Below are 15,766 nucleotides of genomic sequence, written 5' to 3'. Positions count from 1 at the left end.
CTCAAGGAAAGTAAGAGGCCCTTTAGGAAATTTGTGTGCTGAGTCCAGACCACAGCCTGGGCCCTCTGCCTCCTCTGTCTCTTTCCCTGAACCTCTGGATGGGCCGTCTGGATGCCACATGTGTTTCTCTGCCCCTTTACTAATCACTGTCTCTCCCGGTCTCTTTCTCTCTCCCTGGGGGCACAGAGGGAACCCCAACAGTTTCTGGATCTGTCCAGACCTTTATGGGATCTGAAAAGGAAGGGTGTGTGGAAATGGGATGTTTGGGGTGGAGTCTGGGTGGGGAAGAAGGAGAGGGAGGAGTTGGGGTAGGGGGCCTTCCAGGAGCGGGCCCTCTTCCTCTGCTGAGGAAGCCCACAGAGAAACATGGGCAGTGGGCTGGTCCAGAGAGAGGGGGTGGTGGGCTGGACCTGTGCTGTGAAAACTAAGCTGATATCCTAGGCCCTCACTCCACCACTGCCCCACTACCCTGACACCCTGCAGGGCTCAGGGCACAGGCAGGAAGGCTGACAGCTGCTTTGATGGGCCCCAAATTGCAAGGAGGTGGCAATTAGCCCTCAGCGGGTCAAAGGAGAGCAACAATGTGCCCTGCCTTTTGAGGCTTTGAGGGGCCCCTGAGTGGAGCCCTCAAAAGTGGCTGTTCTTCTCAGAGCCTCTAGGCCCTCAGTCTCCCCCAACTCCCATCTCCTAGACTCCAAAATGAGGACCCGCCTTCGCCCCAGTAAAACTGCCTCTGATGGACCCCATCTTCTACTTCAATTTGGTGTCAGAGCCCCACTCGTTGCTAATAGCTTCCTGTACCCCCTCCCCAAATGCCTTTCTGGGAGCTTGCCCAGGTGGTGACTTCGGTTGTGGAGCAGGACTTCAGAGGTTACATTTGTTATGGGATTAAGTTGCTTCATACCCCTCAGATGGGCTCATGCATATTTGGAACTCTCCCCCACATTGTGGGACCCCAATCAACATGTGCCATTGGTATTCTCCCAGAGTGAAGGGATGCAAATTCTAGCCAAACTTGGATTTAGTGGATGGAGGCTGAGGTCTGTCTACATCATAAATAAAACCTCATTTTTGATACCCATGAATCCCCCTGCCCATATAACGTTACCCATGTTCTAACTCTAACCACAGCCTATCCTAACTCAATCCCAAACTCAATTCAAACCCAGCTGTAACCGCAATCCTAAATCTTAACCCAGCCTTCAATTTAGCTCTAACTGCATTCTCAAGCACAGCTATATGAAACTAAAACCGTATTCCTTACCACAACCCAAATCCCAGCCATGAATCCTAGCCTCAGTTCTAGCTGTTATTCTAACCCTTATCTCAGCCTTCATTCTCATCCCAGCCTCAAATCTGACCTCAACCTCATTCATAATTCCAACTGACCAACCCCAACTTTAACCTCAGCTCCAGCCTTCTCCCCAACTCTAACATTAGCCAAAATCCAGACCCAACTTAACTCCAACACCACCCTTCAGTTTAATAGACCCACAACCTCACTCTTTCTTTTCAGTGTCCCTCTTCCTGGTCCCACCTGTTCTCCCCTCCACCCATCTCTGACCTTCCCCATGGGTGGGTCTAGTAACCCATAGGGTCACCAAACCCTTTTCTTGGACCACTCTGGACTGAGAGTCAGGATGCCTGGGTGTCCTCCTCTTAGTCAGGCCCCTGCAGCATCACCTGGGTTGAATCTTCATGTTTCTCCAGGCCTCTGTTTACCCTCTGTAAAGTGGGGATAATGATCCCTACTCTCCAGAGTGTGCAGGACAATCTCATAAACCCTCCAAATAAATAAGGAAATAAAGATATTCATTGTGTACATCTGGTGGGTGCTAGAGTGCCTTGTTATTGTTGGGAGTGTGGGGGGAGGGATTTGGAATGCAGAGACGCGTGGACTCCTTGTGCTTCCTTATTGTTCTATCTTATTTTTCCTAGAGGGGTGGGCCCTGGCAGCACCCCTGAGCCCCATAACTCTCCCCAAGACTCTTCCCGCTTTTATGCCCTTCCTGTGCCCTCTGAGGGAGTTGAGCTGTTGAGCCGGGCCACTCACTGTGTGTGGGGCAGTCCTGGAGTCCAGGGAGCCCAAGACCTGTTCTGGGACTCCCTGGACCAACCAGCAAGGGCTGGCCCTCCACTTTCTCCCTCTGCCTACCAGGATCCTCCCCACCCCAGGTCCAACCGGCCCAGAACTGTGCTTAGTCACCCCGACCAGCAGTCTGGGTTATGGGGGTCCTTGGTCTCCTTTCTTGAGCATAGAAGCAAGGACACCAAGCAATCTCTAAAACAAGTCCACACTGTGGGACTTGGCCCTTCTCAATGAGATGCACAGGCATGTCCCAGTGAGTGGGCACATATGTGCACAGGTACAACCCCTCCCAGCCCTACTGGTGCTATTCCCTCCAGCATCCCCTGACCCACCCATCCACTTACCTTGCTCCCTCCACACACCCTGACCCCTCTCCTTCAGGCCTCACTGGACTGGTTTGAGTTCTGTGTGGGAGGTGAGAGGCTGGCTCCCTCATAACACCTCTAGCTCCCAGGGATTCCCCATGCTCAGGGATGACCTTGCATCAGGGATGGGTGGGGGCACAGCTCGAGAAGGGGCAGGCAGGGGATGACTCTCTTCCCCCACACACCCCTTCCCTGCCTCTTTCAGCTCAGGAGGCCTGACTCCCTTTGAAGTCCTGGGTCCCTTTCATCTGCCTGGGCCTCCCCTCCAGACCCAGTGCCCCCTTCCCTAGTGCCCCTTCCCACAGACCTTGTCCTGGGGGGCCCCTGGAGGGTCATGGATATTTGGTGGGCGGGGTGGGGATTTGGAAAGCTGAAGCCTGCACTGGGAGGATGTGTCCGACACCTGTGCCCTGGGGTCAGTGTTAACACTTCAAGGCCTGGCCACCCTTCCATCCCAAGCCTGGCTTCTCCTTCCTCGTCCCCATTTCCCCCGGGGAAGGAGGCCACAAATGAGTGGTGAGGGGAGCTCCGTGGACGCTTTAAAATGGGGCGACTGTTGTCACCTCGAGGATGGGGCCAGGAGGAAGTGGAAGTTTAACAGATGCCTAATTACAAGTCCCGCTGCCCTCCCTCTGCCACTCTCAGGATAGGGAAGAGCTTGGGTAAGGGCTGGGTAGGTCAGTCTGTCACCTCACTAATTAGGGATCCTGGGACTCCTCCCCAAGGCGGGGACCAGGCCCCCTCCCTCCCATAGAAATAACACTGGCTGCTCCCTAGCCAGGCACTCATTGGACCTTCCTGCCACCCCCAGTAGTGTCTGGGCCCTCAGCTCCCCCTCCGTCCACACACCACCACTGGCCCACAGCCACTGGCCCCAGGGATACCCAGCCCAGGCGGAGGAAACGCCGAGCCTACAGACATGGGAGTTCGAAGAGCATTCCACCTTCTACTGGTGTGCCTGAGCCCAGGTACGGGGCTGGGCAGATGGCAGGGATGCCCACATGACAGCAGATGGGCAGGGAAAGGGGCAGTGAGCGGCTCACAGAGGAGCCTCGAAGGTGGTCTGAGATATCCTGGCAGGGTGCTCCCACCCTCACCCTGCTGCCACCTGGGTCTGGATATTGCCACGGGGCCCTCACCCCAGGAGAGCCCCGTGCCTGAAGGTCTGGGGCACGTGTCAATGGGGCAGAGGTCTTTGATGGATCCTCATCATTACCCTGCGCCTGTGTGGCTCACACATGCATGTACACGCTGTGAATGGGAGTACAGGGCTTGCCTGAGTTACCGTGGGAACTGGGGGTGGGGTAAGAGGGTCAAGTGAGCAGCAAAGCGGGGCTGGGGCCGAGAAAGCTCCCTTTTCATCAGTCTGTGTGTATTCCCAGTGGGAGGGCCCTCCTCCACCACCAGGCCAGAGTTAAGTGTACGGAGTTGTTTGCCTTGAGAAGGCAGAGGTGTGCTGGTGTAGTCTGAGTGGGCTGCTTCCAGCTGGCCAGTGAGAGCCTGGGCCTGAGACCTCTGCTCCAGGCCCCTGTACTGTGCGAGCTCCAGGGTAGTGCCCCCTCAGGATGAGGCCTGAGGAGGGGTGGGAACAGCAACTCCCAACACCCCACTGGGGCACACCTTGAGGGCAGGGCTCTGGGCTGGATATCGTGGCTGCCTGCCCAGGTTGGGGCAAGTCCCAACAAGGGCCATTCTGTGTGGGCATCGCTGGAAATGGCTCTGAGACCCTCCTGGTGTCTAGATTTGAGATGAGGGAGTATGGGGGAGGAGCCTGAGAAGGGGGGAACATTTTCAGCCTTTGTATAAGTGTGAGTGAGTGTGTGTGTGTGTGTGTGTGTTTTATAATTGCATTTCCAGCAGGATGCCTGCAACACCCTCTCTGTCTGGTGAGAGCCCGGCTGGCAGAGCCCGCTCAGGAAGCTCCAGCTGTGCTGTGGGGACCTGGGACATCTCCATGTGTGTGGCGTGTGTTGTGGGCTGTACGTATTTATGCACCAATATCCTCTCGTGGGGGCCGCCTTTTCTCCCCTCCCTCACCTCCAGAGGGAGGGTTGGGAGTTCTGGAAGCAGCTTGAAAATTCAGAAAGGATTTACAAGCTGAGAGTAGACACTACTGTTGAAGTGACACCTCCCTGGAGGGTGTGCAGCCCTGGCGCTTTCGTGAGGGGACAATTAATCACCACCATCTTCTTCGCCGGAGGGCCCATTGTGATTTCCCTCCCTCTCTCCAAGTCTCCCTACTCAGCTCTCTCCCATTCTGGCTATCTTCCCTCTCTCCAGCCTCTCTCTTCTCTCACATTCTCTGGAAGCACTTCCTCAGTGCCACAGCAAGAGGAATCAAGGTGAGACACCAGGAACAACTTCCCCAGGAGAGTGAGAGGGTGCAAAAAGGCTGGAACACTTGAGAGGAGGTTGAGAAAGCTTTTAGGGAGATTGAAAGGCTAGGGTGAGGCTCCCTGGCCCGAGACAAAGGAAGACACCCTGCCTAGTGCAGGGTGGAGGCCCTCTTCTTCCAGCCTGTCTCTCCTTCCCAAGCCCCCTTCCCTGAATACTTACCCCCCTGTCTGGCTGGCCCCAGGTATGGGGAAAGTCTTCCTCTTGTGGGTTGCTTCTGGCAGCCCTTCCCCAGGGTGGAGCCTCTGCTCTCTGCTGAGTTCTGGCTCATCTCTGGCTTGCCTTGTGCCGCCCTAGGATCTGGCAGATGGTATCAGGATCCTTATCTCAGGAATGAGCTGGTGTTCTCTTGGCCTGGGGCTGGAGGAGGCATCACCAGGTCCCGTTAGAGCCCCAGCAGCCAGCCTGCCTGCTCTGGGTTACCCTGGAGCCTAGCGGGGTTAGGGCACGGCTGCTTGCCCAGCCAGGGGTCCGAGGGGCAAGTTCAGTGATGCCTGAGGTGTTGGGGGTGTTGAAAGGGCACCTGCTAGCTCTCTAGAACCAGACTAAGCTTCTGCCAGTACATCTGGTTTTGAATGAACGCACTCGAGGTACTCTATGCGTGCGTAGTGGGAGTGTCTTCCGGATTAATACGTACCTGTGTTTGTGTGCAGATGTGAGTCTGTGTGGATCTGACAGTGTCTGTGTATAGGCAGGTGGGACTGCATAGGTATATATCTGCACTTTGAAGGCTTGTAAGGGTATGTCTATGTGTCGATTTCTTTGGCTGTGACAATGTGTAATTGTGTGTGTGAGATGCTCTCTCGGTGTGAAGGTGGTCCCAGGGGACAGCCAGAAAAGGGCAGAGCAGAATGAGTTGCTGAGACCAAGGGCTGGGACTCCAAAGGACTTGCTGACTCTCAACACATAACACAGAAGGAGAGTGCCCGGGCTGGGCCAGGGGCCTGAGGAGGGAGGGCTGCAGGAAACCTCGAGGTGGAGCACTGCCTGCCTCTCGTGACAAGGTTGGGGCCCCAGGCACACCCCCTTTGTATTCTTCTCTAGGTCCAACCGGTTGGGGCTATCGCTTGCCTGGGGTCAGGGTAGGGAGCGAGAAGAGCTCAGTCCTGAGCTGCCAGATCCTGGCTTCTTACCCAGGGCTGACTCAGTGGAGCGAGTGCTGGCAGTAGCAGGAGGGGCCCCAACTGTAGCGAGCAGGTGGGGGTGGCTGTACGTGAGCCATACAATCACACAAGGGGAAGGACACAAAGTCCACAAGGTCACATGCCATTGTGCAAGGCTCATACTGTCCTACAGATGCATGTGGCCATAGTCCTAGGCACACCTCATCATTCACTGTCACACAAGAACACAGCCAGGCTCCTGGTCACAGCCATCCACTGTCACATACAGGCACACACTATCACTCACAGCACTTACACAGCCAGGCACACAGCCACAGACACGCACTGTCATACACAGAGACACACACAGACACATCCAGTCTTCTGCTCCTTGGGCTGGAAAGGGACCCCAGAGACCATGGTGTACATCCTCTTGCCTCCACACAGGAGCACCTCACTTGGCCCAGACAGAGGCGGCTTTTAATGAGTCAGGCTCTTCCATCAGAGCATTTAACAACTCAGTGTGCTCCATGTACCTACACACACACACACACACACGCATGCATTATCATGTAAATATATAAGCAGACACTCTGCCTGGTCACGTGCATGAGTATCCTTACAGGACACATAAGCAGCCACAAATACTCACAAACACGCAATGTACCTATGTGTACATACTCATACAAGCATACACAATCATGCATACATACAAGCATACAGAATAGCTATATATATGCAAACAGTATTCAGATTCAATCCTACACAAAAATAGAATATAGACATACTTACACAAGTGTGCACAGAACTGCATATACCAACTCATACACACACATACACACACTCAGAGCAGCCGCTCCTCCCTATGGAACCCCCACTGAGCCCTGGGTTGCCACTGACAGAGAATGGTGGAGGGAGGGGCTGAAGCTGTCCACCCAAGCTTCCACCCAAGCCATTTTTGCTCCCCTCACCCCATCTGCTCTGCCCGGCCTGTAGTGCTGCTCTCTGCTGTGAGGATCAACGGGGATGGCCAGGAGATTCTGTATCTGGCGGAAGGTGATAATGTGAGGCTGGGCTGCCCCTACATCCTGGACCCTGAGGACTATGGTCCCAATGGGCTGGACATCGAGTGGATGCAGGTCAACTCAGACCCCTCACCTCGGGAGAATGTGGTGAGTGCTGTGCACAGGGTTCCCCTTACCCTACACTTCATGGTGTCTACCTGTTGGGCAGCCAACATCCTGAGGGAAAAAGGGCAGATAAGGAAACCAAGACCTTGAACTTTCCCGAAGGCCTCTCAGGAAATGGGGCAACAGGGATGAGAGCTTTGCAATCACAAATCAAGCCAGCCAGTTCATCCACCTCCTCCCAGCCCACTCCAAAGGGAAGATGAGGCATGGGCCCCGCCTTTGAGAAGTTCTCAGCCTGACCTTATACTTTCCAAAGTGCTTGATGTCATCTGATCTCACACATTCTGTTTGAGGTCAGTGGATCAGGCATCATCATTCCCATTTTTCAGCTGAGAAAACTGAGTCTCAGAGAAGTTCAGTGAATCGCTCAAGGCAGCCAATCCACAGGGCTCTCCCTGGCTCTGCCTGTCTCACCACCTCTGTTTTCTTCTCTTCTTCACAGTTCCTTAGTTACCAGGACAAGAGGATCAACCATGGCAACCTCCCCCATCTGCAGCAGAGGGTCCGCTTTGCAGCCTCAGACCCCAGCCAGTATGATGCCTCCATTAACCTCATGAACCTGCAGGTATCTGACACAGCCACCTATGAGTGCAGGGTGAAGAAGACCACCATGGCCACCCGGAAGGTCATCGTCACTGTCCAAGGTATGGCTAGACTGCTCTGGGAGCCCCTTCCCCAGATTTCAGAGCCAACGGCGGTTTGGCCACCCTGAGCCTAGTTCTGCCTCTTGGCTGGGCCCTGGCTCAGAACTGCTCGCTTTCCTACAGCGCGGCCAGCGGTGCCCGTGTGCTGGACTGAGGGCCACATGACACACGGCAACGACGTGGTGCTGAAATGCTTTGCCAATGGGGGCACTCCACCTCTCACCTACAAGTGGGCCAAGATCAGTGGGTACACTCACCCCTATCGCGCCGGGTCCTACCATTCCCAGCAAAGCTTCCACTCTGAGCTCTCTTACCAGGAGTCCTTCCATAGCAACCTGAACCAAGGTGAGGGGGCCCCAGGAGTGGGGAGTGGGCTGAGTGGAAGGCCAGGACTCTGGGACCTGCTGGGTCTTCCCTGGTCATCAGTGGTACCAAGCCAAACTTAGAAGCCCTATGGGAGGCTCCTCCTCTGAGCCTGTATCAGAAGCTGCTATTGAGAGAAGAGGAGGCAAAAGAGGGGAGTCAGTCGAAAGCAGTACGGTTAATTTGGAAAAAGCATGGCCTAAGAGAGAGAGGGCTGGGCTTGAATGCTAGCTGGACCACTGACTGGCTGCGAGACTCGGGCAAGTGGCTTAACTTCTCTGTGCCTTGGTTTCATCATATATGAAAAGGGAATAATAATGTCTGCCTTCTGGGGGCACGTGAGGACGAAATGGGATGAGGTGGGTAAAGCGGCTGGCACACAGGGAAGCTGGCTAGTACGCACAATCAAAGAATATCAGAGCTGGAAGGGACCTTAGAATTCCTCTGGCTAACTCTGTCTTCACTGTACAAATGAGGAGATGGAGGCTGAGAGAGAGGACATATTTCCCTAAGACACCTAATGGTGTCTCTGTCCTGTTGCTGGGAGAGGGGCCTTTCCTTGCCTCTCTGTTCCAGGAGGAGCAAGGTGACTCACCTGGAGAGTGGAGTGGACCTGTGTGTGTGTGCATACACCTTCTGTCCTTCCACCCATAGCCCACAGGCGCCTGGACTGGGGTGGAGCTCTCAGCCTCACTAGAGACCCTTGGCACTCCTTTAGTTTCAGGCCTGAGCAACGGTGACCTGGTGTTGAAGGACATCTCCTACAAGGATGATGGGCTGTACCAGTGCACAGTGGCCAACCATGTGGGCTACAGCGTGTGTGTGGTGGAGGTGAAGGTCTCAGGTAGGTGCAGTGGCCCTGGAGTCCCCATGGCTGGGAGGGTTGGATGGGAGGAACCTAGGCTGTATTCTGGAGCCTCAGCTGGCTCTGCCTTCCCATTGCCATCAGTGCACAGGTCTCTGCCTAGGGCAGCTGGGAAGCCCTGGGAGAAACATGCAAACATAAGGGGTTCATTTGCATCTCCCCATATACTCCTCCCTGGGTGTCCCTGAGAGCCCCTGGATCCCTCTTTCTTTCCCACAGACCCCCGCCCTGGCACCTCCTGGTTAGCCAGGCACCTGCCATGCTGCAGAAAGGCTGACTCCTCTTTACTTCTCTCCACAGACACCAAACGTATAGGCATGATCATCGGCGCAGTGCTGGGCTCTTTGCTCATGTTGGCCTGCCTGGCGGTGGGCATCTGGGGGCTCATCTGCTGCTGCTGCGGGGGCGCCGGGGCTGGCGGCGCCCGCGATGCCTTCTGCTACCGCACCGGCGGCGGCGGCGGGGTCGGCGGAGGGGCCTGCGACTTGGCTAGTGAGATCAGGTAAAACCTGATGCATGCTGCATGCTGCTGTGCGACAGGGGACCGGCGCCTTGCCCCTCCTCACCCCTGCCTGCCACCGGCCGGCTGGGACCCCCACCCCAACCCTGACCGCCATGGCCGGCGAGTGCTGGGACCGCAGCATGTCGACCTGCCACTCATCGCATGGCTTTCCTCTCTCCCCCTTCCCACGTCCGGTCTTCACCTCTGCTCCCCTGCCCTCCACTTCCCTCCTGTCTGTGCACCTCTGTCTGTCTCGTCTAGACTGTAAGCTCCTGGAGGGCAGGGCCTGTATTTTTTTCACGTTTCCCCTGTATTGCGCCGGTGAGAACTCTGGACGTGCTTATTTAAGAAGTTAATAATAAGAATAGTGCTAATAACTTATATTAGAAACCAGCTAGAAATGAAAATAGAACAAGCCTAATCGTGCTAATGATTGCAGTGCCCTAGGGATGGAGGAAAAGATGGCGAAGATTGAGGGGCAGGAGGTGAAGAGAAGAGGGAGAGAGAGAGGGCAAGGTCAGAGTTAGTTAAGGAAAGGACAGGGAAAGCAGCTCCTTCTGGATCTCCAACGTTCCCTCCCTATTAAGCCGGTGGTTCTGCGAAAAGATCTGAAGGGGACTGGAGGGCGCCCAGATGGGGCTGCCTGCCGTGGGCTGTCCGGACAAGTGAGGACAAGCCCCGTCTGGAGGATGGGGCTGATGGCTCCCGGGACCACTGCGGGGTCGCCGGCCCAGGAAGAGGCAGAGAGGAGAGCAGGTCGAGGCTGAGGGAGGGAGGCGCGGGAGACGAGAGGTTGCCAAGAGCCCCCGCTCTGCCCAGGCCGTGCCGACGCCGCGCCGCGGAGGAGCCCGCTCACCCGCCCGCCTGTTGTTTTCCACAGAGAGGACGCCGTGGCGCCCGGGTACAAGGCCAGCAGACGCGGCAGCCGCGTCACCCAGCTGCTGGGGTACCCGACGCAGAACGTCAGCCGCTCCCTGCGCCGCAAGTACGCGCCTCCACCCTGCGGCGGCCCCGAGGACGTGGCCCTGGCGCCCCGCCCCGCCGCCGCCGCCGCCGCCGCCGCCTGCGAAGCGGGCCCCTCCCCGGTCTACGTCAAGGTCAAGAGTGCCGAGCCCGCCGACTGCGCCGACGGGTCGCTGTCGGGCAAAGACGGACTCTTTGTGTGAGCGCGCGCGCCGCGCGGCGCCGGGCTGCTCCCCGGCCGGAGGAGGGCGCGGGGCTCTCTGCCGGCAGCTGGGGACACGCTCGGGCCGGCGCCGACCTCGTCTGCCCCAGGCCGCCCGGCCTGGGGCTGAAGGCATTTCCCACAGGAAATAACTAGGGAGGCGGAGCCTCCTCCCCCAAAGTGGGAGGGGCGGGGGAAGGCAGAGAAAGGCCATCTAGAGCCCTCTCCGCACCCTCTGGGCCTCGGGAGACGGAGGGAGGAGGACGTGTGTGAGATTGCTTGAGGCCGGAGGCCCGGTGTCCCCAGCCAAGGCAGAGGGCCCCGAGGGCCGGGTGGGTGGGAGTCTGGACTGAATTGTTCTGTGTGTGAGGTCTGAGCTCCGACGCAGCAGTGTTAGCACAATAAAGAAACTGTAAGACTTGAGACTGGAGTGGCTGTGGTTCCACGGAGGGTTGGGCGTGGGGTGAGGGTGGAGGGTCCTGCTCGGGCGATGGGGATGGGGGAGGTTGCTCTCTGTTGCCCTGCATCATTCCTGCACTATTTCCTCCCTTTCCCTCCTTAGATGGGTAGCAGTCATAGCTGGAATCCTACTCTTTCCTTATACAGATGGGAAAACTGAGATACTTCAGGCTGAATTTTAAACCCAGAATCCCGCTTTTCTCTCTCATTCCAGAAGATCAGAAGAGGGGAAACAAGGGGCTGGTAGGGATGACGTCTCTGAATGTTCCCAGAGAATTCTCAGAATCCTTCTTCCTCCTCCCCTCATCCATCTATCTAATCCTGACTTCCTTATCTCTCCCAGATGTATGCCTGCCTTCTCAACAACCAGGAAGATTTCAGAGTCATACTGCTGGGTGGAAAGACCTTCAAGGTCATCTAACTTAGCCCCCTTTTAATGGAAAGGGGGTTGACATTGGACACCAACTAAGTGCCAGTTGCTTTCCAATATTTTGTCTTATTTAATCCTTACTTTCGTCCTATGAGGTTGTTCCCATTATAAAGACAAAGAAACTAAGGCTCAGAGGGATTAGGTATCTTGACCAAGGCTACAAAGGTAATAACTCAGGTTTTGATCTAGGCATGTTTGACTCTAGGACATCAGGCTGTTTCTCTGAATTTGAATTCCTTCTGCAGCCTTCCTGACAAAGGACACTTCAACCTCTTCTTGAATACCTCCACTGGCATCTCACTACCTCCCAAGCAGTCCATTCAGCCACTGACTGTCAAAGATCTCTTTCTTCTATTGAGCCCAATTTTTGTCCTCGTACAGCTTTTATCACTTGGTCCAAGTTCTGCTCTTAGGGAGCCCCAAGCATTGCATTTCCAATTCACCCGCCGATAGTGGACTAAGTGGTTGTATTCCATACAGGATGGCCGCAACAGGCACACAACTAGACATGTGTTTGGTCTAGGGGTTGAGGGTCTTCTGAAGAGCACAGTACTTCAAGGTCACTCAGTGCTACCTGCCTCTGCCCAGCCACCTGCCTGTTGAGAGCCCAACACTTCTCTCTTTGCCTCTTTTTCCTTGAGGACAAGCTGGGCTTCCTAATTCTTCTCGCTTCTCCCCTGGGGCCACATGAAGTGTGGGGTGTGGATGGACCTCAAATATCTGGGTTGCAAGTTTTTTAACTGAGGAAGCCCCGAAACCCTGCTTGGGTATACATAGCTAGGAAGTCCTTCTGGTTGGCTTGGGTATTTGCAAAAGGGTGATGTCATTACTGCTCTGCGTTGATAGAGTTTGGGAAGAGAAAGGAGAGATGATGGTGGGACAGAGGAAGCCAGGGACAAATGTCTTGGGGTGAGGGTGGGGAGGGGGGCCTTCCTGGGGATGGGCGAGGAGATGGGGTAAGGGGATTAAATAGTGAGGGGCCCAGAGAACTACAGGCACCATCCATCCATTTATTTGGACACATTTATGAGCACCTATGCAATGATTTATTCATAGAGAGTTAGATCTTCAGCAGGTACTAGGCCTGGCACACTTTTGCCCTGTGGCAGGGGACTGTATAGGATGACTTGAAGAGGGCCCTCCCAGTCTGAGGAGCCTCCAGCTCAGCCTCCTGCGAGGTGGTAAGGGACAGAGGCAGCCAGCTGGCTGTACAGGTTGTGTTGAATTACATCATCTTCCCATTCCAGGAACCAGGGAGCCATGCTCAGAGTTAGCCTTCATTTCAAGGGTGAGAATGGCGAGGCTCTGGCAAGAAAAGCTCATTAAAAAGCAGTAAGAGAGGTTTTAGAGAGATTCTGGAAACAAGTTACTCAACAGGGAAGCCAGAAAAGTTCTGAATCCGAGGCTGGATCTCAGTCATTATCCCTTCACTCACTGGGGCTGGATGAGGAGGGAGGGAAGTTTCCGCTCCTATGATTTTGCTTCAGGGACAACTTGGTGTTTTTTCATTTCTCCTGCATGAAACCTTCTCGTTGTTGGAGGAGAAGACTTGTGGTGGCACATGTTTAACAGTGGCCTTGGGAGTGAGGTGAGGAAGGGGGCAGGGAAGCCCTGATTTGTAGCATTTGCCATTTCTGTAATGTAAATTCTCCCACCATGGCTGATTTCCAGCTACCAACATGGTGTCCCTGGTATGGAGTGGGGAGACACGCATGGGTACCACACCATTGTAGAGCATTTCCACAATACCCATACCACAGAAGTAAATAACTCAAGAGCTGAGACAATAGTGAACTGTAGTAAAATAATTAGGAAGTGATGAGTTTTGACTACTTATCTCCTTTTAATATAATTTATTTAATTGTAAATTTACATAATTTAACTTTTAATTATGGCTGCTTTTAGCACCTGGCTTGCAAAATTTAGGCGGACCGTGTCACCAGGCAAGCAGAAGGCTGTGTACACCAATGCTGTCTCAAGAGACGGAATCTCAAGTACAGGCCTGATTTTTCTCTATTTTTCCTTAGAGACACAAACAGCACACGGTCACCTGTCTCCATTCTACTTCCTAGTTCTGCCTTTTGTCTCTCTCCCCATCTTGCTGGAGCTGAATTCTAGTTCCTCTGGTCACTGAAAAATAATTTAGAGAATTTACATGTCCTTGGTAACCATCAGAAACCTAACTTGGCATCCACAGAATTTCCGTGAATTTGTCTCTCTGGGCGTCTGGCCCTCGGAAGTCTATTCAAGAGACGTTCTGAGTCATTCCTGACTCAGTTTCTTCTGTGATTCTCTTCCCCAGGTTTTAGGAAGTCATCCTCTAGTCATCTTCTCTTAAGCCTGAAATTCTCAAGACCATGATGGGTGTGAAATCCCAGTGGATTTTCTTCTTTGTGTTCCTGGTAGGGTAACTATTAGCATGCATGCTGCTCAATTAAACATTTCAATTAGTCCAGGACCAGTCAGACGGGGACTCTGGGGAGGGATTAATTTTTTTTTCCTGCCTCACTGGAAAAAAAGGAGTTTTGGAAATTACTCAATCACTGTTTAGGCAGCAGCCTGCCTGGAGACAGGGAACTAGATCCAAAACTTTAGCCCTGTCCCCTGTGCTTCCCAGGGAGCCTCGTGGTGAGCGCCTGGACAACCCCTGCTCTGGAGTTTATTTGTCCATCCGGCCCATCTGGAGTAATCATTTCATTTTTTCCTGGTATGTGGAAAAAAAACTGATTCCATTCAGTTCCTTATGGAAGATTAGGAAGGAAGTGTTGAAGGGAGAGAGTGTGGAGAGACACGGGGCCATGCAGGCAAGGTGGGGATAGGGGCTGCTTTGGGAAATCTGGAAGACCACTTGGGCGTGGTTACTGCGCCTGCTAGGGGGGAGTGGACAAGATAGCCTTCTGCCACCCCTCTGTGGCCATCCCCCTCAGCAGCCTTCTTGGATGCATTTTAGAAGGACAGGCAGGATGGGACACTGAGTGCTAGAGATGAGACTGAAGCCCTTGACAAAGGCAGGAAATGGAGCAGAGGAGGATGGGGTGGAACTGCTGAGCTCATTTTTACAGAGGCTGAGTCTGAGGTGATGGTGGACCCATGTTGAGTGTCTTGGGTAGAAAAGAAGGAAAGGAAAGAGGAAGAAAACTTGTAATAAATATTTGTGAATTAGTGATGTTCACATATGCAAAGGAAAAGACCTCAGTTTTGGGGTCAGACAGGCCAGAGTTCATAGTTATTTAATAAGCTCCCAAAGCCTCAGTTTCTTCATCTGTAAAATGGAAGAGTAACAGGGCTATTTTGTATGAAGTGCTTATTACAGAGCCTGATGCATAGTAGGGGACCTGCAAATGGTTGATCTGTGTGCCCCCAGCCCTCAATATGTCTTTTCATCTCCCACAAGAGGGCAGGCATAGATCTAATCACACAGAGGTGGGAGGGTGGAGGCTGAGGCAGTGGGAGGTCCACAGGGAAGAGGATGGAGCGAGAAGAATGAAGCCCTGGGACTGAACTTGGAGATGACTCACCATCTGGGAGAAGAGGTAAGGAGCCCAGGAAGCAGCTAGTAGAGAAATTAGGAGGAGACCCAGGCCTTGCCTTTGAGTCCTGGAATCCACGTGCATGTATTCATATTGACAGCAGCCCTCATTAGTAATAGCGATACTATTAATAACAGGAAGCACCTGAAACACAAGCTCAGCAGAGTCCCACAATCAGGCCTGGGGACAAGCTGCCAGAATCCTCAGGGCCACCTCCCTGGGCCAGGGCGCGCCCTCTTTTGCCTTTTCACATCTGTCTAGCTCTCAGCTAGACAGCTCTCAGCTCCTGGCGCTCAGGCCCATGGCTGCTGCCCTCTGGACCCAGTGCCCACTGTGGCGCCCTCTGGAGCACTGACCTTGACAGCCCCTCCCAGGTGTACAGTCCCTCCTGAAGGGTCTCCACACAGCTCTCCCAAAGCTGAGGAGGGACCCTCCCAGCAGGGAGCACATAGATTTTCTTAAACATTTTTTGGGGAAAAAGCTCAGTCTTGGAACTGAGCTCCTTCAGCCACTAGAAGACCCACTTCCTGCCTGTCTCCTCCTGTCAGTCCCCACAGACACCCACTGGTTGGGACCCTTCCCCTTTGTTCAGCTTGGATGCCGCCCGCAGCCTTGTGGCCTCTTCCTGCCATGACTCGCCTGACCTTGCTCAGCTCTGTGGCTCTCC

General features: G+C 54.3%; 1 protein-coding gene across 1 annotated transcript; it reads left to right on the top strand.

The window, feature by feature from the left end:
* Window positions 1–3,320: 3,320 nt before the first annotated feature.
* On the top strand, window positions 3,321–11,565 carry VSIG8 (V-set and immunoglobulin domain containing 8). Its single transcript, XM_058536872.1, is given in 9 exon segments — window positions 3,321–3,422; window positions 6,948–7,123; window positions 7,584–7,785; window positions 7,909–8,130; window positions 8,867–8,992; window positions 9,314–9,515; window positions 10,396–10,677; window positions 11,354–11,453; window positions 11,455–11,565. Coding segments are annotated over 9 exon segments (1,470 nt in total). The 5' UTR covers window positions 3,321–3,373.
* Window positions 11,566–15,766: the final 4,201 nt, after the last annotated feature.

The sequence above is a fragment of the Diceros bicornis genome, chromosome 4 (genome assembly GCF_020826845.1).
Source record: "Diceros bicornis minor isolate mBicDic1 chromosome 4, mDicBic1.mat.cur, whole genome shotgun sequence".
Lineage (NCBI taxonomy): Eukaryota > Metazoa > Chordata > Mammalia > Perissodactyla > Rhinocerotidae > Diceros > Diceros bicornis.
Note: the sequence above shows the minus strand (reverse complement) of the source record. Positions and strands in the feature narration are given on the sequence as shown.